The sequence below is a fragment of the Octopus bimaculoides genome, chromosome 1 (genome assembly GCF_046866305.1).
Source record: "Octopus bimaculoides isolate indiv1 chromosome 1, ASM4686630v1, whole genome shotgun sequence".
In the NCBI taxonomy this organism is placed as follows: Eukaryota; Metazoa; Mollusca; class Cephalopoda; order Octopoda; family Octopodidae; genus Octopus; species Octopus bimaculoides.
In genome coordinates, this window is record NC_142928.1 from 57,732,428 (window position 1) to 57,757,549 (window position 25,122).

General features: G+C 34.2%; 1 protein-coding gene across 7 annotated transcripts in view; it reads right to left on the reverse strand.

The window, feature by feature from the left end:
• Nucleotides 1–800: 800 nt before the first annotated feature.
• The window catches only part of LOC106881036 (interferon regulatory factor 1), a 29,281-nt gene continuing 4,959 nt past the window's right edge, over nucleotides 801–25,122 (reverse strand). For 4 of the 7 annotated variants that reach the window (XM_089351496.1, XM_014931237.3, XM_014931235.3 and 1 more), the window contains exons 2-11: nucleotides 17,683–17,865; nucleotides 14,567–14,735; nucleotides 13,961–14,016; nucleotides 12,209–12,248; nucleotides 10,957–11,037; nucleotides 9,794–9,891; nucleotides 7,287–7,429; nucleotides 4,877–5,138; nucleotides 2,598–2,679; nucleotides 801–1,298 (exon numbers count right to left, since the gene is read on the reverse strand). In XM_089351496.1, the coding sequence (XP_089207622.1) occupies nucleotides 1,279–1,298; nucleotides 2,598–2,679; nucleotides 4,877–5,138; nucleotides 7,287–7,429; nucleotides 9,794–9,891; nucleotides 10,957–11,037; nucleotides 12,209–12,248; nucleotides 13,961–14,016; nucleotides 14,567–14,735; nucleotides 17,683–17,847 (1,116 nt within the window). In that variant the 5' untranslated portion in view covers nucleotides 17,848–17,865 and the 3' untranslated portion in view covers nucleotides 801–1,278. Of the gene's footprint in view, nucleotides 1,299–2,597; nucleotides 2,680–4,876; nucleotides 5,139–7,286; nucleotides 7,430–9,793; nucleotides 9,892–10,956; nucleotides 11,038–12,208; nucleotides 12,249–13,960; nucleotides 14,017–14,566; nucleotides 14,736–17,682; nucleotides 17,866–19,366; nucleotides 19,518–25,122 lie in introns of all 7 variants that reach the window. The other 3 variants (XM_014931236.3, XM_089351492.1, XM_052966845.2) reach the window with 2 other exon arrangements.

Consider the following 25,122-nt stretch of genomic DNA (forward strand, 5'->3'; position numbering starts at 1 on the left):
GCTTAATGTCCTCTAAACTAATATGCTGTAGACAGATTTGTTGGGAAGGTACAGGTCACCAATGTAAGCAGTACAAAAACACTGTTTGTCTAACAAATAGTTGTTTGTTATGAGCTACACAGCAACGAAAAGAACATCAAAACTACCTGTTATTTTTGATAACATGGTTCTGGGTTCAGTCCCACTGCATGGTGCTTTGGGAAAATGTCTTCTACTACAACCTCGGAACAACGAAAACCTTATAAGCAGATTTGGTAGATGGAAACTGAAAGAAGCTTATCATATATGTGTGTGTGTTTTTGTGTCCCCCACCACTGCTTGACAACCAGTGTTGGTGTGTTTACATCCCCATAACTTAGAGTTAAGCAAAGGAGACCGACAGAATAAGCACCACTGGGGTCGATTCACTCAACTAAAACAAACTGTTCAAGGGGGTGCCTCAGCATAACCGCAGTCTAATGACTGAAACAAGTATAACATAAAGATAAAAGATGGATGTGATTTTAATTTTAAGATCTTAGGATATATTCATAGCAAAGATATAATGTTTATGACATGAAACACCAGATGAATACTTCACTCAGTCAGATACCACCAAAATATAGGTGTTGGCTTAGGGCAGCTCATACAATAGTAATATGTGAAGAACCAATAACCTATACAGTGTGGAAGATATGTTTCTCAGTGCAATCTAACTCTTGGTAATGGTGGTGGATAAGTAAAATAATGACAAGGAATAGTGCTAGAACAACAGTTTAAGTAAAGTGTATTTCAATATAGAAATAGATAACAACTAGATATTCTTAAAACGAAAGTTTATTTCATCTAAAATTATTCTACATTATTTACCGTTTTTTACATTATTTATATTTGACAGATATTTGTCCTCATCTTGCTCCACAGGCATATGGCATAGTGGTTAAGAGCGTGGGCTACTAACCCTAAGATTTTGAGTTTGATTCTAGGCAGTGACCTAAACAATAATAATAATAATAATAATAATATCAAAAACCTTAGGAATGAGAACCAGGTTCAAAATTTTCCCAAGACACCTGATGAAGACTGGAGGGTATATCAGTAGAAACGTTGTGTTAACAAGAAACAAGATGAGGACAAATATCCATCAAATATAAATAATGTACATAATTCCTCATCTCTTAAATATAGAACTGTAAAATTATTGTCTCAAAACGAAAATTTATTATATTCAAATAAAGTGAAAGAAAAACATTGAAAATGGATATTTTCAGTTATTCTTCAAAATTTCTTCCTCAGTTTTTATGTAGCCAAAAGTTCCTCTGTAAAACAATACAAAAAGTTATATAGATATACAGCAAATATAAAAAAAGTGAATTAATTTTCACAGAATCATTACATTTAAAAGATGAGTGCGTCATCATCATCTAGCATCCCTTGTCCATGCTGGCATGGGTTGGATGGTTTGACCAGGGCTGGCAAGCTGGAAGGTTGCACCAGACTCCAGTCTGATTTGGCATGGTTTCTACGATTGGATGCCCTTCCTAACACCAACCATTCCAAGAGTGTAATGGGTACTTTTACGTGCATAGGTGGTTGGGTTTTCTCCAGCATTATGTCACTCATTGTCAAAGTCTCTTATCATCTCTTTCAAAGCATTCAGTAACTTGGAACATGATGGAATCAGTTTCCACTATTTCATCTTATGTCTTTCTGGGATTCCCTCTACTGCAGGTTCTCTCCACTTCGAGCACTTAACTCTTTTCTATGCAGCTGTTATTCTCTATATGCATAACAGTCTTCTTTCTTGCACACTGATTGGATTCTTCTTATATTCAGTTTTCTCTCAGTTATTTGTGATCTATTGTTCATACACACTGAAATAACATATCCAGCAGAGCATATTCACCTAATTTCTATCTTCACAAATCCTCTGCATTCAAAGTCAACATCGCTCTACCAAGCAGCATCAAAGTTTGTACACAAACATATTTCATGTTTATTATTGCTATTAATGATTCCTGTGCACCTATCACAGCCTATATCTGATCCCACTACTATACTCTCTTCTCTGACAATCTGCTTATGATCCTACAGTGTAGATCTTAAGCATCCATACTTTACACTGATTTCAATACATGGAATTTCTATCTTTGACTTTTCATCATATCAAGCATGACCAGTTCCCTGTTGGTAGCAGGGTCCTGTGTGTTTTCCTATGTACTATAAAACTTTAGTCTCTGCTAAGTCTACTTTAAGATTTTTCAGTTCTAGGTTTTGCTTCTAGATCTGGAATTTTATCTGTAAATCTCTTAGATTTACCAATAAAGTCAAATCATCAGCATACAAGAGTTCACAGGGGCAACCAATCTTAAACTCTTTTGTTAGAGCCAGAGATTGAGTCCTAATGGATTCCTGCCTGCATGCAAAATCTGTCACTGAACTTTTAACTGACTCTCACTTTGCTGAATGTGCCTCTGTACATGAGTCGTATGGCGCCCACAAGCCATTCATCTACATCTAGTTTCCTAAGCAACCATCAGATTAGAAAGTAGCACCTTATTACATGCCTTTTCTAAGTTAGCAAATGTTGAAATGGTTTTGAAACATAATTATATTACCTTTAATTCTCATAATTTCAGAACATTTTTTATCAACTGAGTCAGGTTCTGACATCTGTATTGAATTATGTGCCGTCAAATTCTGCATAAAAAATAAAAAGGAGGATATTGTGATTAAACAATGGAAACAAAGAAAGCAATGAATTAACAGAAAATGTTGTAATAAACTAAATATTTCTGACAGTTTAATATTGTCATTCTGTGTTCTATAATTAAATCCTGTGAAATTATTCCTTTACATTAAATAATTATTAGTATTGTAATGCTGGTGAGTCAATTAGTCAATTACGTATGCTTCTCTTTGTCAAACAATGGTCGTGTACATGATCAAAAGAAATTGATATTTAGTAATCAGTCGAATCCTATAAGCAAGGCATACTGCTACATTTCTTTGAATGTGCCTAGATGAAAATAACATAACAATATGTAAGCAAATGCACAAATTTGAAAAAGCATAAGAAATAGTAAGCTGCACTTAAAGTGGTTTGTTTTTATTTACGAGTTGTTTTTTAACCCTTTTGTGACCATATTACTACTGAAATATACTACATTTGTTTCAATTAGTTTTATAATAATAATAATGACATTATTGTGTATAGTGCTCAGGTGCACTACAACTGATCAAAGGTGCATGTACAATACATAGAATTATGTACAAAAGTTAGGAAAGTAAACAGTGTATGAGTCATGATATACATGTGTGCATCCATATGGAGTGGAAATATCAGGTGTAGTGTTCGTGAATTTCAGGAAGCATGGAGGTTTTAAAGGATGCAATGTCTCAGCAACTAACAACTGATGCAAGTAGTTTGTTCCATGCTTCAGCAACTCTGAGTGTGAAAAAATGTTTCTGAAAGTCATTAGAGCTGCGCTGTTTTCTGACTTTGTAGGCATGCCCACGTGTTAAACGCATGGAGCTCAAAAAAATGTTCAAGTTGATATTTAATAATCAGTTGAATCCTGTAAGCAAGGCATACCACTATATTTTGAAAATAATGAAGAATTTGGTAAAATAATTTTGTCATTATTAAGCTGGTGTTTGGAATATAAATTAATATGACATTTTGATAGAGGGTTTTAATTTAGATCACTTTAAAACAGAATTAACATTGTAGAACCAAGGGTATTCTTAGGTGGGTTGATCAAAAGGGTTCAAGGTTTTGTGATATTTGCAGCACTTCCAATAATTTTTTAAAGAGTCGCCAAAGTGTCAAATTTACAACACAAGTCCAAAACGAATTTTATTTTTAAACTAGCAGTATAACCCAGCTTTGCCAGGGATTAAGTTAGGATTATTAAGCTAATCAAGTTCTTTATTTCAAACCAAACTAAGTAACATCAACGTCAAATTTGGGCAGAATTAATGTCGCGACAGGAGCGCATGGGTTGGGAGTTTGAACGGCAAAGGTGATCAGGTTACACATGCCAGCCCTTTGAAAACACCACTCCCATCATCTAACCCTTCTTTGCCCATGGGTTGGGAACCCTTCCAGCAAGGAAAATAGAATGCCTAAAAGGGCTCCCGATTCTCTGTGTCAGAAGCAGATCACAATTAAGATCACAACTAAGTCTTAAGTATATGTATATATATATATATATATATAAGGGCAACACACACATACACAGACGTACGTACACCAATTGCATACATGTTCGTATGTGTGTGTTGCCCATATATCAACAAAACACATTTTTCCTCGATGGAAAAAACAACAACAAAAGTCTTAAAAACTTACTCGTCGCTAGAAGGGGACTTAACTCCTGTTCTAAACAATGGTGGTTTTCTCCAACTTGAAAATTGTTAAAAGTTTTGGTTGAAAATTTATTTTTACTGCTATTCGCTGGTGCCTCTGGGGAAAATAAGTTAGCGAAAATACAGCTAGGGTCATGACGAATGTCCTCCTAAAATTGGAGTGACATGCGTGCTAATTTGTGTACGTGCATAAATTACATTCACACACACACACACGTCCTGCCTTTTATATACACAGATAACAAAATAACTTAGCTCCAGAAGGCAAAGAACACAGAACGCTAAAATATATAGACACAGTCAAACGCCCCTCCAAACACCCACCCACCACCACCACCACTTCCACCAATATTTTAGATTGACGTCGGAGTTCTGATGTAAGGGAGACAACTTATTTCCTGTGATTAATATATTAAACACATGACTAAACTTCGAAAAACTGTTCCACGTCCGTTTTTAGCATGGTAACATCTGTAAAATGAAGAAATGGTTACAACATTCTAAATTGAATGTATAAATAACTTACACATTGTTTAAGATATTCCTCTGCTAAATGACTTGTGACAGTGATGGATAATAATATACCATTCTGTAAATTTAAATCCGGGTAACAGCGTTGACCAACTGACATGAAAATATCGCACTGTGGAACAAACTTAGTTGTTCCGTTTAATCTTCCTGTTAAGAGTTCAGAGAAAATTGTGAAATCGAATATTTTCTCAGGTTTATTTCGTTCCAGATTCTTAGATTCTTGATTTTCCATTTGACTAATATAAAAAACACGACACCTACAAATATTAAAAAGAAGTTATATAAAATCAATTTTAAAAGAGGAATTGTGTGTGTGTGTGTGTGTGTGTGTGTGTGTGTGTGTGTGTGTGTGTGTGTGCATGCATCTATCTATATATACTATAATGGAGAAAGCTGCTTATTAATTAGGTGTGTAACAATTACTAAAAGTACTAAAAGCAATAATTAAAGGGTTGACCATCTGGAAATATTTTTATAAATTCATGTTTTAAGAAATTTCCTATAATTTCGATTTCTCAAGTTTATTGAATTTTTTTACTCCAATTTCTCACGAATTTTAATATTCATTGCAATCACTGCATCCAATTCTTCACAAGTTTAAATATTTATTGCATTCACTGTGGAGTATTCCATTTCCCTTTGCCAAGTCTCTCACTTTCTCTTTTAAGTTTTAATTCGCTATTTGGAGAACTAGCAGTTTATTCTATTAATGTATACATAACATAAAAACATTATTTATTGAATGAAAATTTTTTTAAATACCCGCATAATTTTTGAATGTGGGATAGCTGTGAGAAGGGGTAATTACTATTAGAAGACGAGGAGAGAAAAAGTCACCGACAAGTACTCAAAATTTGGTCCTTATTCAGTTTCCAAAAACTCTGTACCACTAAGCCAATATATACACAAACAAGTTGTACAAGCGACTTCAAAAGTCACACATACACACATAGATACGCATACACACAAATGAAAGGCAATGAATGTGTGTGTGTGCGTGTGTGCTGTTCACTGACAAAACATCGTGCTGCATCACTTTGTCGGTAGCAGGGTCCTGTGTGTTTTCCTACGTACTATAAAACTTTAGTCTCTGCTAAGTTTACTTTAAGGTTTTTCACTTCTAGGTTTTGCTTCTAGATCTGGAATTTTATCTGTAAATCTCTTAGGTTTACCAATAAAACTAAATCATCAGCATACAAGAGTTCACAGGGGCAGCCAATTTTTAACTCTTCTGCTACAGCCTATAGGACTTTGGCACAGAGAGCCAGAGACTGGGTTCTGGTGCACTCCTACATACATGCAAAATCTGTCACTGAACTTGTAACTGACTCTCTCTTTGCAGAATAAGCTTCTGTACAGGGGCTGTATGACCCTCAGAAACCATTCATTTACATCTAGTTTTTTTTAAGTAGCCACCAGATGCCTTTAACAAAGCTTGACATTTTAAACTGTGCTCAGTCATGTGCAGTTCACTACTGAAAGAACACCATATAACTCATTGATGAGTATTTTATAAGTTTACTTTAAATTTATTGTTATGTTAAAATTGGCATTTTTAGTCTAGGAAAGGAGAGTCTTATATATCAATGAAAAAGATACAAGCTTTCACAAGTGCACAAATAAATACCTTTGTCACTTTTTTTCTTGACAATGAAATTAATCACAAACAAGTGATCAGCGATTTTGTTGGATCTGTGTTCACAAATGCATGTAATAAAAAATAATTATTAAATACTGGTGAAATAACAGAACTGAATTTGTTTTTTATTCTTTATATATTATATTTCTTGCACTTGTTATTTTTATTATGTAATAGGATAGAAAGGCAGCAAGTTGGCAGAACCATTAACATGCTAGGCATTTTGTCCGTCCTAACGTTCTAAGTTCAGATTTTGTCACGGTCAACTTAGCCTTTCAAAAAAGTAAGAGCCAATTGAGCTCTAGGGTCAATGTAATTGACTTACCCTACCCTCGAAATTGCTGACCGTGTGCCAAAATTTGAAACCCTTATGTAATGGGACAGTAAGTAGAATACGGAGAGTGCCAGACAAAAAAGCTTATAGTACTTAATCATGTCTCTTTAGATTCAAATCTTGCTGAGAGGTACTTTGCCTTTATCCCTCCATTGCTGATAAAATAAAGACCAGTGAAATACTGAAGTCAATTTAATAAACTGTGTCCTCTTCTAAAAGTTGTGGCCTTGTTTTGTCACAATGTTAGAAATTATTACTAATATTTTATATCATAGAAAGAAAAGCAAGAGACAGGAAGCAGAAATGAGTGGGTGTAATTTCTTAAAATAATTTTCATTCATTATCATTAAATGTAATGTTTAAAGAAAAAAAAATCAAGAGAAACACAAGAACAAGGAAAAATGAAAATGTATCAGAACAAGATATACATACTGGCAACTTCGTTCAGCAAAAATATTCATTCTATCATCAATATAGATGTGAATTCCCCGTGATAAGCCATCGATTAATTTTTTTCCAGATGGATGATGTGAAAGGTTATCTAACTGAAGGCAAAGAATGTTCTTTGATGTCAACTTTAATGAGAAATGAAATGAAAAAAGAAAGACACAATTTAATTTAACAACAGTAAAAGTAGATAAGTATAAAATAATATAATCAGTATTTAGACAATGAAACTTATACACACATAACAAAGAGCCTCTCTCTCAGAGTGAAAGGCAGGTTTGATGCCTGTTTGCAAACAGCTATGCTGCATGGCAGTGAAACATGGGCTATAACAGCCGAGGACAAGCATAGGCTTGAGAGAAATGAAGCCAGTATGCTTTGCTGGATGTGCAATGTCAGTGTGCATGTTTGACAGTGTGTAAAATGTAAGCATCTTGAGAGAAAAGTTAGGTATAAGAGGAATCAGATGTGGTATGCAAGAGAGACAACTGCACGGGTATGGTCATGTGATGTGTGTGGACGAAGACAGTTGTGTAAAGAAGTGCTGATCTCTAACTGTGGAGGGTAGACCCAGGAAGACATGGGCTGAGGTGGTGAAGCATGACCTTTGAACCTCACGGAACCAATAACTAGTGACTAAGACCTTTGGCATAGTGTCATGCTTGAGAAGACCCATCAAGCTGAGCAAAATCACAATGATGACAGATACTGGTGGCACATAAAAGCACCCATTACATTCTTGGAGGGGTTGGCTTTAGGAAGGGCATCCAGCCATAGAAAACCATGCCAAATCAGACTGGATCCTGGTGCAGCCTTCTAGCATGCCAGCCCAGTCAAACCGTCCAACCCATGGACATTGGATGTTTAATGATGATGATGATACATACACACACACATACATATATTACATTGGTGTAATGGTAGCACAATTATCATGAGGTGTGGGTTTGAGTCGCATGCATACGAAAAACCCACTGTTTCCCTCAAGGGCTTATATGCCCCAATATTAGACTATTTTCTTTAGTTGATACAGCATGATCACTTACAAGCTTTAAGCTTATAAAATATTAATATATAGATATATATTAATATAAAAAGAAGACATAAAAAATTTATCCCAAACACCCTGGTGGGGAGAGAGAGAGAGAGAGAGAGAGAGAGAGATGCTTTTATATATATATATATATATATATATATATATATACATATACACACACACATAAATATATACAAATGCATATTTAGAATTAATTTAGCAAAGACCAAAGTCCTAGTAAGTAGGAAATCCAACAAATCACAAATTCCTTCAGAGAGATGGCCCTGCTTGATATGTAAAAAAGGTGTAGGTAGAAACTCTATAACGTGTACATGGTGCAAGCTATGGGCACATAAGAGGTGCAGTAGCTTCTATGTGTGGTACATGTGCAGGTTTAATAAACAATAGGAATGTATGGAAAATAGACTTCGTCAGATGCCTGGTGGGATTCTTAGAACTAGTAGAGAGCTTCTGTTACTAGGTGACCAAACCAGCAGTGGAGGAGGATGCTCTGAGAGTGTAGCTGCTGGAATAAGAATGGGCTGGTCAAGGTTCAGAGAGCTTCTACTTTTGTAAGTAACAAAGGGCTTCTCCCTCAGAGTGAAAGGCAGATTGTATGATGCCTGTGTGCAAACAGCCATGCTACATGGCAATGAAACATGGACTGTGAATGCGGAGGACAAAAGCTTGGAAGAACTAAAACTACCATGCTCTACTGAATGTGCAATGTCAGTGTGCATGTATGACAGAGTGTAAGTGTCCTAAAAGAAAAATTGGGTATAAGAGGCATCAGATGTAGTGCACAAGAGAGAAGACTGTGCTGGTATGGTCGTGTGATGCATATGGATGAGAACAGCTGTGTAAAGAAGTGCCAATCTCTTAATTGTGGAGAGAGCCTGTGAAAGAAGTAGACCCAGAAAGACGTGGCACAAGGTGGTGAAATAATATTTTTAGGTTGTTGAGACTCACAAAAGTGTTAACAAGAGACTGAGACTTCTGGCAATTTGCTGTGCTTGAGAAAGCATGTCAAGTTAAGTGAAGTCATGGTCGTGGCCAGTTCTGATGACACACAAAGGGCACCTATACCAGTGATACATAAAAGGTACCCAAGCTGACGACACATAAAAGGCACTCATACTGGTGGCATAAAAGGTACTTAGTACATTCTGTAAGGTAGTTGATGTTAGGAAGGGCATCTAGCTGTAGAAACCAAGCCAAAACAGATGACTGGAGCTCTTCTCAAACTGTCTAACTCATGCCAGCATGGAAAACAGACATCGGATTTAGGTTTATTAGATGATGATGATTAGATGGTAGTGGTGTTAGTGGTGGTGGTGTTGGTGGTGGTCATGATGATGCACTAGTGATTGTTAATAACACTTTCCTACATTATTTGAGAAACTATGTTAAAAAAAATATATCTGCAAAATAAGTGAGAAAAAGGCAACCAACTTACAGACCCATCCATACAACAGCCAGTTTTAATAACACATGAAGTGAAATTTCTCTCTCGATACTCAATTTGTGAACCAACTTTCACAGTCACGGTGAAATCTATAAAGCATAAAATATTTTGATAGTACTTATGCAAACATAAATCATCATTAACAACAACATTCTTCAGTCTAGTAAATTTAGTCCATATTAGCCACTTTTAATCCAGATTTAACAACAGGTCATGTTGGGATGGAAGCCAAAAGCATTTATAGTAGTGGCAAAAATAGTAGGGGAGAAACAGCATATCTCCAAGTATCTTTATAACATGTTGGTGTAGTATAGCATGTTTGAGACTACTAATTTGTTTTATGGCCTTTTTATATGTGGTCTAGTATGCTTGCACGTGTAACAGCAGCACCACACTTGATATATGAAAAGTACTCTCTTGTGAGGTTATACCTGAGCTTTGTCAGTAACAGATCAAAGCTGAAATACTTTCTCACTCTGAAGAGGAAGCCTAGTCTATTGAATAGTTCTGGTAATCTTACATGTACAATAAACAGCTGGTCTTTTTGATCTCTAAACCTTTGCTCAAAATTTCATCTATTACTCCTCAGCTTCCTCTAATGCTCCCTGCATTGAGCGATTTATTTGCTTCATCAATAGATACCTGAAGATTGGATGGTTGATTTATTATCTAGGATAACAAAAAAGGGAGGCCTTTGAGAGTATGGAAATTGGAGGGATATGATGCTGAGCAGCACGGTACCGAGTGTGTTTGGTTTGGTTCGGTTATACTGAATAAGATTTAAATTCCATTGGAAAGTAATATTAAAGGATGCAAAAGTAGTCTTCTAGTAATCATGTGGTTGAAGTGGGTAGACATTTTTTGCTTGGACATCTTATACATCAATGCATTGATTTCAGATAGAATTTGATAATGGCTTTCATAGATTTTGAAAAGGTATTTCTCTCTCTCTCTTTTGTTTTTTTTTTATAGTATACATAGGATTACACATAATAAAGAAAACTAGTGGAAATAGAAAAGAATAAACTGAACGGATTTATGGAAAGTATTTGGCAGATTCAGACTATGTTGAATAAAATAATGTAGCAGGTCTTCCAAAAATCAGTGTTATCAGATGAATGAAGCAATAATTTGTATTGTTTTAAATAACATACCAGTTAAGCAATTAAGTGATGGTTGCGGCGAAGATGTTTCCATTTCTTCTTCTTCCTCTTCCTTGATTTCCTCATTGAATTCTGGAAAATATAAAAGAAAATATTATTTTTGTTTTCCATCAAGTAACATTGATAATGGTTTCAAATTCTGGCACAAGGCCAGCAATTTTAAAAGAAGGAGTAACTTGGCATCATCAACCCCAGTGCTCAAATAGTACTTATTTTATTGACCCTGAAAGGCGTTTGAATAACACTGAACACAAAGCCAGAAGAAAGCCTCTAAGTATTTTGTTTGGTGTGGCAATGATTCTGCCCACTTTCCTCATTAAGTAATATTAATACTAAAATTACTTTAAAAGCAGGTTTTCTAAATTATGTTCTAACACCAGCATTTTCTACTGACTACAATACTTTTAACATTCTTTTACCTTCTATAAATAATTTTTGTATGTTATGCAAGAAAGGAATGTCTTTTCGAATGTCTTTTCACGTGCCAGGAAGGCGACGTTGGTAACGGTCACGCTCAAATGGTGCTATGTGGTTGATTACTCCAAATTAGCTCTGATTAAGTAAACCTATGATCAAAAACCATGATCGTCCCATCTACTATTCAGATATAGCATATCTAGGAATTACATTGTCCACTGTGTCCTGCAAGGCAGCTGAGTGTGATTTTGAGGGATACTTAAATGTTGTTTCTAGCAGGTCAAGCAACCATCTACATACTGTCTGGCTAGCTCACATTTGAATGTGTTGAATGAGATGGTATGTCCAAGAATAAGGTGTAGTCATAGGAATTAATTACTCATCATCATCATTTATTGAGTACTTAATAGTAGATTTTTGTGAATGAATTTTCATTCCAACCTTTGATCCACAGATGTGTTGTTTCTTCACTCTGCCTCTTTTTTTCACTGATACTAATGTGGCCTTACTTCTTGCAATTGACCAGTCACAGGCTATAATAGGTTCCATATAAGCTCATCTGTCTCTCTTCCTTTTATCACTCATATCGAGTCAACTACATCCAAGATCCTACACTAACCATTATCACTATTCATTCTTTCCCAGAATGTCATCCATTTGGAATTCCTTCTCTACCCATATTTTCCTTGAAGTTGTTCAAGAACATTCACCAAGCTTAGAGGGCAAAGGTTGTATATGCAGGCTCTTCTTCCAAACCTAATCATTTAATCAAGAAAAAAAAAGTATTTAATTCATATTAAAGGAAAAACAAAAAAAAATAACTTACCAGTTAGCAAAGTTGGAACACTGTAACTGCACGTATCATTCTGCAGATATAATATTTAGGCATTACTATCAATACAAGAATAATAAACTACAATAATAGAATTTACTTTTTTTCAGAATATTTAACAGTATCAAATTCCACTTGCCATACAGTGTGATAAAATATTTTATGTATATATAGTTTCAGTAGTTTTATAGATGATTAAACATACAAAATAAATGTACACTCAAGTTTATAAAATAAGATATTAACATTCTGTTCAGTTCAGAAAAGGCCTTGAAAATACAATACTATACTTTAATGGTGAATCTGACTGTTCTATAACTAGTCAATCATAAATGATGCATTTTTAACAAATGAATAGTTATAATTAAATGTAAAAATATGAATTAGTTTTACAATTTAATGAAAATATACAATAATAATATTTTATGATAATGCTCAGGCATAATGATACTAAAAGCCAGTTATTAGAATCTATATATACTTACACACACATTTTGCTGTATATATGTACAGAATGGTAACAACCATAATCGGGATGGCACCTGTGCCCAGCGTCGCCTTTCTGGCACTTGTGCCCGCAGCATGTGTAAGGACTTTCGAGCGAGATCGTTGCCAGTGCCCCTGGACTGGCTCTTGTGTGGGTGGCACATAAAATACACCATTTTGAGCGTGGCCATTGCCTGTATCGCCTGACTGGCCTTCGTGCGGGTGACATGTAGAAGCACCTACTACACTCTCGGAGTGGTTGGCATTAGGAAGGGCATCCAGCTGTAGAAACTCTGCCAAATCAGATTGAAGCCTGGTGTAGCCTTCGGGTTCCACCAGTCCTCAGTCAAATCGTCCAACCCATGCTAGCATGGAAAGCGGACGTTAAACGATGATGATGATGATGATACAGTTTTTGGGAGTATTTTTATCTTTGCTCAAGTGTAAAATTATGGTCAATGTGAAATAAGGAAGCATGTACATGAAGCTTTAAAGGTGTTGTTAAATGCCTCTGCAAGATACAGGGATTCATAAAACCAATTCTTGGCTTTAAAATTTATAATGTGATGCAGATAGAAGGTACATTTTCTTTTGTATATAACGCCAACCAATCATGGGTAACGTTTCCAAAATATCTGGTGCTTCTACCCAACAAATTAGGTGATTTCAGATAAGTAAAACTGACTGCACTACCCCCACTCCACACTACACCACAAAAAAATTCCTACTGTAAATATAAATTTACTTGTCTAATATCTTGTCCTCTGATCCAACTTAAGTCTATTAAAAATAACAATACTTAGGAAAAAAAGTATCCACACCTATATCATGAGTAGTAAATAGTAACGAAAGCATCTAGCTGGCTGCAAAAATTCATTATTCCAACAAAACCAGAAGAATGTTCCCTTCTAACTGTAGTTGAGTACAGGTAAGTTACAGGTGAAAAGAAGGTCTGGACATTAATGCTTAGTGTTTATTTTAGTATCTTACAAACCAACAAAGTGACCAAACGAAATCAGAAAATAGATATTTAATAACTAATTTGATATCATATATTTCTGAATTCCAATCCCACTAAGATAGATTTTACATTTTTATCTCTTTGGAATTGGTATATACAAATAAAATATTGTATTAAAGTGAAATGTCTTCGTTAAATAATGAATTATATTTTGCAAGTCAGTGTCACATATGAAGTAAACAAAAATAATATTTGATTTTATATACAAGAAAGATTATCAAAACATTTGAAGAACTCACATTATCGAAATTCATATCCTGAGAATATCCTTGTGGCTGTGTATAGGGTTTATAATCTACAAAAATTGAAAAACATAAACAAGTAAATAAAAGCACATACATTTCCATTTAAATAATCATATAAATGAAAGTAAAGTGAATAACAATGTTATTTTTGTAAGAGGAGAGAGCATATATAATTTAATATGATAATTATTTTACCAAAACAGGGAATTGGAATGAAAGAAACAACTATATATGGATTGAATAAGGATACTCAGAATAATTATGTCAACAATTATATGTGATATATCATAGTTAATGAATTAACTAGCTCTATTAACCATTTACCTTTACATCTTACACCCTCCTAACAATGTTGGGACACAAACAAAAAACACATACACACACCACACACACAACAGGCTTCTACACAGCTTCCATCTACCAAATTAATTCACAAGGCATTAGTTGGCCCAGGGCTATAGTAAAGAAAACACTTGTCATGCAATGGGACAGAATTCAAAACACAGGGGTTGCAAAGCAAGCTTTATAACCACACAGCCATGCCTACACCTATATATATATATATATATATAGTTTGTTAAAAGTAATATAAAAAAATACCTTTTATTTGGAAAATACGATACGGGCAGTTATTATTTTTGTATAAATACTCTTCTTTCTTTTCTTCTATATTTGACTGTTTATTCAGAGCATTTCGAAACAAAGACTTCCAATATGGATAATTAGTAGCATCACCTTCTTTAAATCGACCTGTATGTTTTGCCCAGTCCTGTCAAGAAAATAGATTTTTTTTATAATGATATGAACAGTATTAAAACAGTAATCAGTAGTACACAGGTCAATGACAAGAACAAGATAGTACCAAACAAAATGCTTTACATTAGAAAATTATTATTTTTAAATCTCACAACGAGAGATATTCAGCAACAGTACTTTGGAGTAAAGAGTTTTGCCAACATAACATAGCAGTCCAGCTGACTATACGATACGATCTGTGTCCTTATATTTTTGAACAAGGGAATCTAGCACCCCCACTCAGCCCAAAACAATATCTGTGTATTGTAATTTCTGGGTTATTTCCCTTCATAAGCACAGAATAATTGTTCGGCTAGAGGTAGCGCTGCCAAATTCCCGTTCGAAATATGTAGTTTTCAAAGTGACAACTAGTCACTGATCTATAAAATTGTCACTTTGAAAACTATATATTTCAAACGAGAATTTGGCAGTGCCACCTCTCTAACCAAACAATTATTCTGTGCTGATAAAGAGAAATAACCCAGATATCACAATACACAGATATTGATTTGGACTGAGTGGGGGTGCTAGATTTCCTTGTTCGAAAATATAAGGACACAGATCATGTCGTATAGCCAGTTGGAGATGATGTCTCCTGGGGCTAAATTACAGCAACATTCATCCTAAACAAGGACTGCCATGTTATGTTGGCAAAAATCTTTACTCCAAAATGCTTTACATTGTTTAGTGACATCCTTTTTACTTTTTATAAGTTCAATTTTTAAAAGGTTTCAATTAAAAAAAAAATCTATTAGTTTGGTCTAACTAATAAGAGCAAAACATATGACATTATTTTTGAAATTTACCTTTTCCCAGACTAGACTCAATAAAACACCAATCATGAACTGGTAATCATTATATATATACACACGTACGTATGTATGTATATGTGTGTGTATAACCCATGCTAGCATGGAAAGCGGACGTTAAACGATGATGATGATATATATAATGTACTTCATGATAAAATTATTTTAGCATTTTCTATGTTGTCTTATTTTCCTTATATATATATATATATATATATATATATAGAAAATGCTAAAATAATTTTATCATGAAGTACATTTTAGCACTGGTTTCTGTCTTTTAGACTTTTTCAACTAAGTGTAAAATAAGAAAAGCAATTAAATTGGAGAAAAAAATTAAGTGAAATGTTTTGTAGATATTTCCATAGTCTTCAGATAGTTTGTCTCTCTCTATTACTTTGTGAATGCCTTGTAGGTGGGTATTAGTAAATCTGAAGGAATAGTTTGGGTACAGAGAATTGATGATTTAACATAAAAACAATGTTAAACCTATACAGAGTGGACTCACCAACAAGGAATACGACTATATGACTAACTTCAATAGTAAATCCAGTCAATTCTATGGTACTCCTAAGATACACAAAAGTGAAAAAATAAGTAACGCATGCAGAGGAGCCACAGACATAATAGTCAAAGTACCTACTCCTAATGACCTCAAATTAAGATCCATAATCGCAGGCTCTGCATGAGAAACTCACTGCCTCAGTAACTTTTTAGACACCCTCTTAAAACTATTCCTCAAGCATATCAAAAGCTACATAAGGGACGACCTAAATATGCTCATTCACCTCCCTGAAACAATAAATAAAATCACCCTACTAGTATCCTTTCATGTAGTCCACCTCTATTCCAACATCACACAGCCTAGGAATAGAGGTATTCCAATTCTGGCTAGGTAATTACTCCAATGAACTCCCACACTGCATCAACAAGGAATTCGTAACAGAAGAGCTAAAATTCATCTTGGAGAATAACTTCTTCGCATTTAATGACAACTGCTATCAACAAAAATCAGGGACTGCGATGGGGACTTGAATGGCCCCCTCCTTTGCTAACCTAGTCATAAGGTACCAAGAAATCAATCTTTATTGTAAGGTACTAGAAAAATACGGAAACCCATTCTTCCTGAACAAAGAAAATAATTGGAAAAGATATCTAGATGACTGTTTCCTTCTTTGGCACAAAAGTATAGAGAGACTTAAAGAATTTCGAGCACTTCAGAATGGACTTGACATAAACGTTCAATTTATGATGGAATATAACCACCAACTTCCATTCCTCGACATCCTCATTAAGAAATCCAACAACAAAATAGAAACAGACATCTACTATAAGTCCACAGACTCCAAGCAATAGCTGCCATTCAACTCTTGCCACCCCAGAAACACTAGAATGAATATCTCTTACAAGTTGGCAAAAGGATTTGTACACACACACACACACACACACATGCATGCACACACGCGTGCACACACACACACACACACACACGTGCACACGCACGCACACACACACAGAGACTTTTTTCAGTTTTTCTTCCATGAATTCCACTCACAAGGCTTTGGTCAGCCCAGGGTTATAATAGAAGACACTTGTCCAAGGTGCAACAGCAGGACTGAACCTAAAACTATGTGGTATGTGGTTCAGAAGCAAACTACTGAACCACACAACAATACCTACATATATATATATGTATATGCATTCATTTAAAACTAAAACTTCACTCATACTTCAAGGAGTGTTCTCTCCATTCTGTGGAGGTATATACAGATTTTGAATTATCAACAGACACACAAATTGCAATCTTGCCTACCTTAATTGTTCAGTTAGATTGTCAAATGTATTCATTTGTAGAACAGTATCTGCTGCTATAATGTAAGTATGAAATGAAAATATGTAAATAGTTTATGTAAAAGTAGGTGTTTGCTGCAGCCAGAATCATTTAAAAGAGGAGTAATCTTGAGTTGTTTCTACTGGGTTCATAACACACAAGTTCATGTACATTCATTTCAAATGCAAAGATTAAAGGGAAGGTACAAAGTACAAATTTTCCATTGAATATCAGACTATTAATATAAACAAGCTTTCAAAATAAATTTCGTTACAAATTACCTTAAAAATTTGAAAATCATCCTCATTGCTCCGAGTAGCTGTATTCCGCTTCCAGAGAATTCGGAAAGATCCTTCATCTTTATTAATCCATTCTACACCTTGAACAGTTCCACTGTCAAGTCTCTTCTCAAGCCAAGGCTGTAACTTTTCTCTCCCTTTTGACATTCTTTATTCTTTAGTACGCTGGAGAGAAAAAAAATTCGTTTTTGTAGGTTAATTTCTCTCATAAAATTTCAAGAGATATGAGTCACTATTTTTCCAAAACAACAAGAAATATGTTTATCCAAATTTACTAAAGTATCCATAAAAATATATTAGTTTCAAATTTTAGCACAAGGCCAGCAATTTCAGAGAGGAGGTAAGTTGATTACCAGTGCTCAACAGGTACTTCTTTTATCAATCCCAAAAGGATGAAAAGCAAAGTTTTGGTGGAATTTGAACTCAGAATGTAAAAATGGATGAAATGCCACTTAGCATTTTGCCTGCCATGCTAACGATTCTTTCAGCTCATCACATTAGTATCCATAAAAATATTGACAAATTTTTCACACTGTTAACCTTATCTATTCTGTTAGCACTGATTTGTCAGCTAGATTTTTAAAGTGGTTTGCTAGTCTTAAAAATGTCTTTGCTAAAAAGTATCAGTACTAAGAATAACTCAACTCAGAAATGTAAACATATAACCCACAAAAATGTTTGTTTTCTTTTTTTGTAAGTATCAAATTTAAATCCAATCTTAACTTTAATTTTCAATTTAATTACAATGGAACAAATAAAGAAAGAAAAAAGAATCGGAAACATATAGAATAAAAGACAAAGAAGATAACAAAAAAGACAAATGGAAAACTACAACATCCCCTTGCAAGAGATAGACTGGTCCAAGTAAAGTAGAAATATTAACAATCCAAGTGAGTTTATAAGTTCAGAGTCAAGTGAAGTTCATGTTAGTTCATAGTGAAGTCGGAAGATGTCGTTTGGTTAGTGCACAAGGAATAATGATTGTCAGTTCATAAAGAGATTTATTAGTTTGTTGCATTGTTTTTACTGTTGTCTGTTTATCTTATTTATTGTATGTAACAAATTATGTTACAACATCTGGCAACAAGGTTTTCAAAGCTCATGTAAGTTATTCAACAATTTGTTAACTAATGGAAGACCTATTAGCTTCCATAGTACAGTTGCAAAAGCAACAACAAGAGCAGCAAGAGGAGTTGCAGAGGCAACTATTACAGCAACAACTACAACAACAATTATTGGAGTTATATTCAAAGCCCAAAAATGAGGCAACTTTGTTTTCGCCAGACAGCATTTCAAACTCGATTAATGAATTCAGTTATAACCCAGAGGAGGGTATAACTTTTGCATTGTACTATAGAAGGTACAAGGAGACTTTTAAGCAAGATTGCAAATCATGGTTGGACGAACAAAAAGTGAGATTGTTATTGTGAAAATTAGCTCTGTTAGAGCATAAACGTTACTGTAATTTCATATTGCCCAAAGATCCCAATGAAATTTGTTTTAAAGAAACAATAGAATCACTGTCTAATGCATCTGGTGATATAGTCTCTCTATTTAACACTCAAATGGAGTGTTGGAATATTAATGAAAAAGAGAATGATGATTTTATCACATATGTAGGAACAGTCAACAGGATGTGTGAAAGTTTTAAACTCAAAGAGCTTACAGCAGAGATGTTCGAGTCTCTTATTTTCATACAAGGCCTTACAGCAAGTGAAAATACAGAAATTCGGGCAAGAATTCTTTCTAAATTGGAGCAAGTAAACCAAGATCTAACCTTACAGTCCATAGCAGAAGAATGCCAAAGGATGGTAAACCTGAAACACAATGTAGAAAAAATTCAGAAAACAGATTCCTCAAAAATACAGATATGCTAACCGAAAAAATACAGCCAAAAAAGAACGCTATGTCCTAATCCATGTTAAGGATGTGGGGGCATACACTTCAGAAAAGACTATCCATTTAAAAATCAAAAATGCTAAAGTTGCAAAAGAATTAGTCACGAGAATTCACACTGCAGAACAAAATTATGAAGGTCAAACATTAAAAATGCTAGAGTGCTCTCAGCAGAAAAAAATCAACTCCCAAATAAGAAAATTCGTACACCTAAAAATAAATGGAATAACTATTAAACTTCAATTGTTTACTGGAAATGATATTTAAATAATAAATATGGACACATGGAAGAAAATAGGGACACCCATGTTGAGAAAAATAGCAGAATCTGCTCGTAGCGTAACGGCAACAAATTATATTTCATATACAAAATGTGGATTAATGTTACATTTTGAGGGAAAACATGCAAGGTGAAAGTCTTTGTCATTAAAAATGCAACCGATCTGTTTGGTACTAATTGGTTAGAATTATTTGATTTATGGGACCTCCCCATAAATCTCTATTGTAAAAACATAAATAGTTGTCCCTCTAAAAAAGGGAAAATATTAAAAAATTTTTCCACAAGTGCACTTGGACAAACTAGGTCTATGCACAAAAACTGAAGCATGTTTTGAATTAAATGATAACATTACACCTGTGTTCAATCCTAATAGGAAAGTGTCTTTGGCAGCAATAAAGCAAGTGGATGATGAGTTGGACAGATTGGGAAAAAATGGAATCATTAAAAAGGTCGATTATGTGAAATGAGCAGCTCCAATTGTATGTATAAAAACAAACAACAAAATTAGGTTGCGTGCCAATTTTTCAACCGGTTTAAATGACTGTTTAAAAATGAACCATTATCCACTACTGACCTCAGAAGTTATTTTTACAAAACTAAACAGAGGGAAAATATTTTCAAAACTCGATCTGTTTGATGCATGTCTACAAATCAAAGTAGATAAAAAATGCTCAAAGCTGTTAACAGTCAACACTCACAGTGGTCTATACAAATATAATAGACTACCTTTTGGACTGAAGGTAGCACCTGCAATATTTCAACAGGTGATGGACACAATGTTGGCAGACTGTCAGTTTGCTATTCCTTACCTTGATGACATGTTAATCAAAAGCAAATCGTGGAATGAGCATATCAAACACATGAAGGATTATGACTTCACACTCAGTGAAGAGAAGTGTGAATTTTTTTGCCTAAAATCAAATACCTAGGTCAAATCATAGATAAGAGTGGAAGATGTCCTGACCCATCAAGGGCAGATGCAATCAAGGATATGCTTCCTCCAATGAATATACCGGCATTACAAGCTTTCCTTGGCCTAGTAAATTACTATCAACAATACATTCCAAATATACATAAATTGAGAGCACCATTAACAAGTATGTTTTGACAGGTTATAATTTCAACTGTACATAAAACATCAAAGCTTGTAACTCCAGCTTTCTGATGAAGTAATAATGTCAAATAGGAACATTTTCCTTGTGATGAATGGGCAATATATACTCTACAATGATCTCTTGTATTCTTTTTTGGTATTCTTATCATTCTTTATGAAGTCTTATTCTATGACTGCCATGTTTCAATTTCAAGGAAGTTGCAATGACAGATATTTCTCACTCTAGGATCATTTTTATCAAAATAAGCTGAATTTAGTTGATTGAACTTCTTGAGAGGCATTTTCTGCATTGTTTGAATCAAAAATTATTTGTTGTTGATTAGACTTGTGAATCTGAAGACATTTCATAGAAAGATTTTTTTTTTTTTTACTGAATGTGGAATTCCAATTTTTAACTTGATTCAAATTATTCAAGGCACCCTCAATTTTCATATTTAATGATCTTATCTTGCTGATTTGCATTGCTGATATCAAGATGATTTCATTCTTGTTTTCTTTCTAATGAGATTGTAGGCTGGTCTGTGCATCTGAATATGTTATTCTATACATATTTGACAACTTTGATAGATGCATAACATTCAACATTCATATTTCTGAAATAACCAAGCATTGTAGGAAACCACATGTTGATTATTCACCTTACTGTCCATTTCCAACTCATATAGTTGCAGTATGATTCCTTCAGTAGGACTTTGCCAGTGATACAATGGATACAGTCATCACCACTTAATGTTTGTGAAACTCATGGGGGGAAACTCTTGCTGCAATATCCATTTAACGTGCAAGACAAATAACATTCTGTTTGCTATATGGGCCATGTATCATGTGCTTCTTTATCAAACCATAAAGACCAACTTTACATACATTACTTGGATTTTTTTTTTTATAATAATTTTGTTCATGGTATAATTGAAGCATTTCAGTGGAATATTTTAACCAAAGTAAAGTTACTTGCTGCATCAATATGGCTGTTCAATGTTACTAGTAGTTTAACCCCAGGCAGATCTACCAGCTGGTTATAGGTGCAGTCTGCATGCTGAATATATATTGCAAGGGGTTTTAAACTAGTAGTAACATTGAACAGCCATATTGATGTGTTTAAACTAGCAGTAACATTGAACAGCCATATTGATGTTTAAACTAGCAGTAACACTGAACAGCCATATTGATGTGTTTAAACTAGTAGTAACATTGAACAGCCATATTGATGTGTTTAAACTAGCAGTAACATTGAACAACCGTATTGATGTGGCAATTAATTTTACTTGTTAGTATAGTTACTACTCTCACCTCTTATTGAGATTTTACAACTAGCTACTTTGCTTATTTTAACCAAAGCTTTCAATTAATTATTTTCATTTATGATAAGGAAATGTGTCATGTTTTTATTTTTTTTATTTCATAACTGTAGCATATCAGTAAAAATTCAAGTGGAAGATAATATACTTACCTTACAAACAGCAGAATTGACAGTTTTATTTACTGAAAGGTTTTGTAAAATAATTTAACCACCTTAGATGTAAGTAACTTCAAGTGATTGAAGAAACTGCATTCAATATGTCTTAATACATTGACAACAAAATTAACTGTCCTACTCAATGAGGTCTTTAGTAAATCTTTGTTGTTTTTATTACCATTCTCTTTCTGTTTCTCATGTCTTTTTTATCTTTTTCTTATCATCAGACAGTTTAATGTTGTTTTTGAGAGTGAAATATTTGTGGCCATGTTTTTGGTGGTGTGTGAAGAAAAAATATGCTTTGACTAAACACAAACCTTATTTTCCCCCATGTTATATAGGTGGATTCAATGACTAAACCAAATAAATTCACTTTTGCAGATAATGAATTATAGCAAAATTGTAAGTGTCAAACAGAATGCCTATCAGTACTTGTTCCAACTATATGCACTTTGAGTTCAAATCCCAGCAAGGTTAAACTTTTGCCTTTCATCCTTTCAGTTCAGTTAGAAAGTACCTACCAATACAGAGGGGTGGGTTGGTAGAACTGGGATCTTTATCTGTTGCTGTCACAGATTTTGAAATTAAATGAAACTTTTCAAATTTGGTATATTGAAGTAATTTTTCATGCTGAATCCAGTTTCATGATACATTTATTCCCGAAAAATTCAATAAAAAATGTAATCGTTTTCACCTAATTAGAAAAACAGGATTTGGAAGATAGCATTTTCTGCTATCATGAAATGAAAGTAAAAACATTACGACACCAAAGATTTAATAAACAAAATGAAAGTAAAACAGTACAATGACAAAAAGTTGTAAGTTTTGATAAGTTTTATCCAATAAAATCATGTGAAACGGTCAAACAGGCATGTAAATAATTTAAAAAGGAAGAAAATCCATTAGGGTTAGAGGTAGGGGTAGGGGTAGGGTTAGAACTAGGGTTTGACTTATTGGCAAAGAAATTACAGTCTAAAAGAAGATATACATGGTGGTGATGGTGGTTCAGACAGCAGACTACAACTTTGTTACTGTGGAAACAGGCATCAAAATGTATGTGGCTTTCAAATTGGCTAAAATTACTCAAAATTTGCCAAGTTTAAAAGCTACTGACTTTATTAATTTATGGAAAAAATCAATCTCATTTTCATAATTAGCAAACAAAACAAAATCAGTACACGTAATTTGAAAACAACTGAAACAAAATTAAAAACAAAAGTAGACAACTGTGACAGCAACAGATAAGATCCTAGAACTGAAAGAATGACATACCAATTGCCTTATGCAAATTTGTCCTGTCACTTTGCATTGCAAGTTCATATGCTGCCATATTCTACTTTGGTAGTAGACTTAATCTGTCACATGATCTAACACCACTACTAAAAATTATCTTGATCTGAGTATATGACAGATAGATAGAGAAACAAGGATCTTATATATATATATATATATATATATATATATATATATATATATATATATATATATATGCAAAACACATGTATAACAACAATAGAAGTATACCTCAATATCAGTGGAGATAAAGGACAAAATTTATTAAATGACACAAGTTTGGGACACGTGCATCATCGAATGAAAGTGGATATCGAATAAATCGCTGTTGAGAAACTCAGGGTTCTGGCTGTGTTCCATGCCTGTATCATTTAACATATATATATATATATATATATATATGTATATATATATGTATATACAGGGTGTCCACAAAGTCTGGGTACATGGGGATTAACACATTCTTTAAGAAATTATTATTTCTTATATTTAATTGTTTATGTTATGATTTTATTTACTCCATGTACCCATATGGGGATTAACACATACTTTAAAAATTATTATTTCTTACATTTAATTGTTTGTTGTGGACACCCTGTATATATATATATATATATATATATATATATATATACATCATTCGTAAACATAAATCCGAAAAAAGAAGCACACTCTAAGTTATACACCAGTATATATTAAAGTTGGATAAGGAACGTTTATGGGATTTACCTTAAGTTTCATGTCCATAAAGGGCTTAGCTTTATGGTATATCATTAGGTACCAAAACCTGTTGGCTAAACACATCTCTAGCGAGTGGCTTCTCTACAGTATAGAGGACAAAGGGACCCCGATAATGTCAACAAGGGGATCGTCTCCCCTCGGCTATCGATCGCCGATGTCGACAAAGAGGATTGTGTCCATTCGGCTATCAATCACCGGTGACCCTCTTATTCCATGGGTTCCAATAGGCCAGCAGGAATTTCCTGAAATGTAAGCATGGTCCAAAGACCTCTGTTCTGAAGTTCAAGATGTTCCCTGGGTAGAGGGAGTCCTTTAGGATCCTCGGTCATTCCGCTGTGCATAATTTACAGCAATTGGACCTGTTAATGTAAGGACCTGGATTTTCTAGGATTCTCCATGATATTGTGTATGGAATCCAACACCATCGCAGCCTCCAATGATGCCAACACCAGCACCAACAGTGCCAGTTCTAGCAGCGACGCCAACACCAACAGATACACTATGGCCAACACCCGACCACGGAGATACATCGGCTGTTCTGGGAACTCATTCAAACACCTTTCCAACCACAGATCCTCCTTCAGGATACCAGAATGAAGATTCGTTACGTCATTAATCAGCCATGTATGATAGCTGATAGAC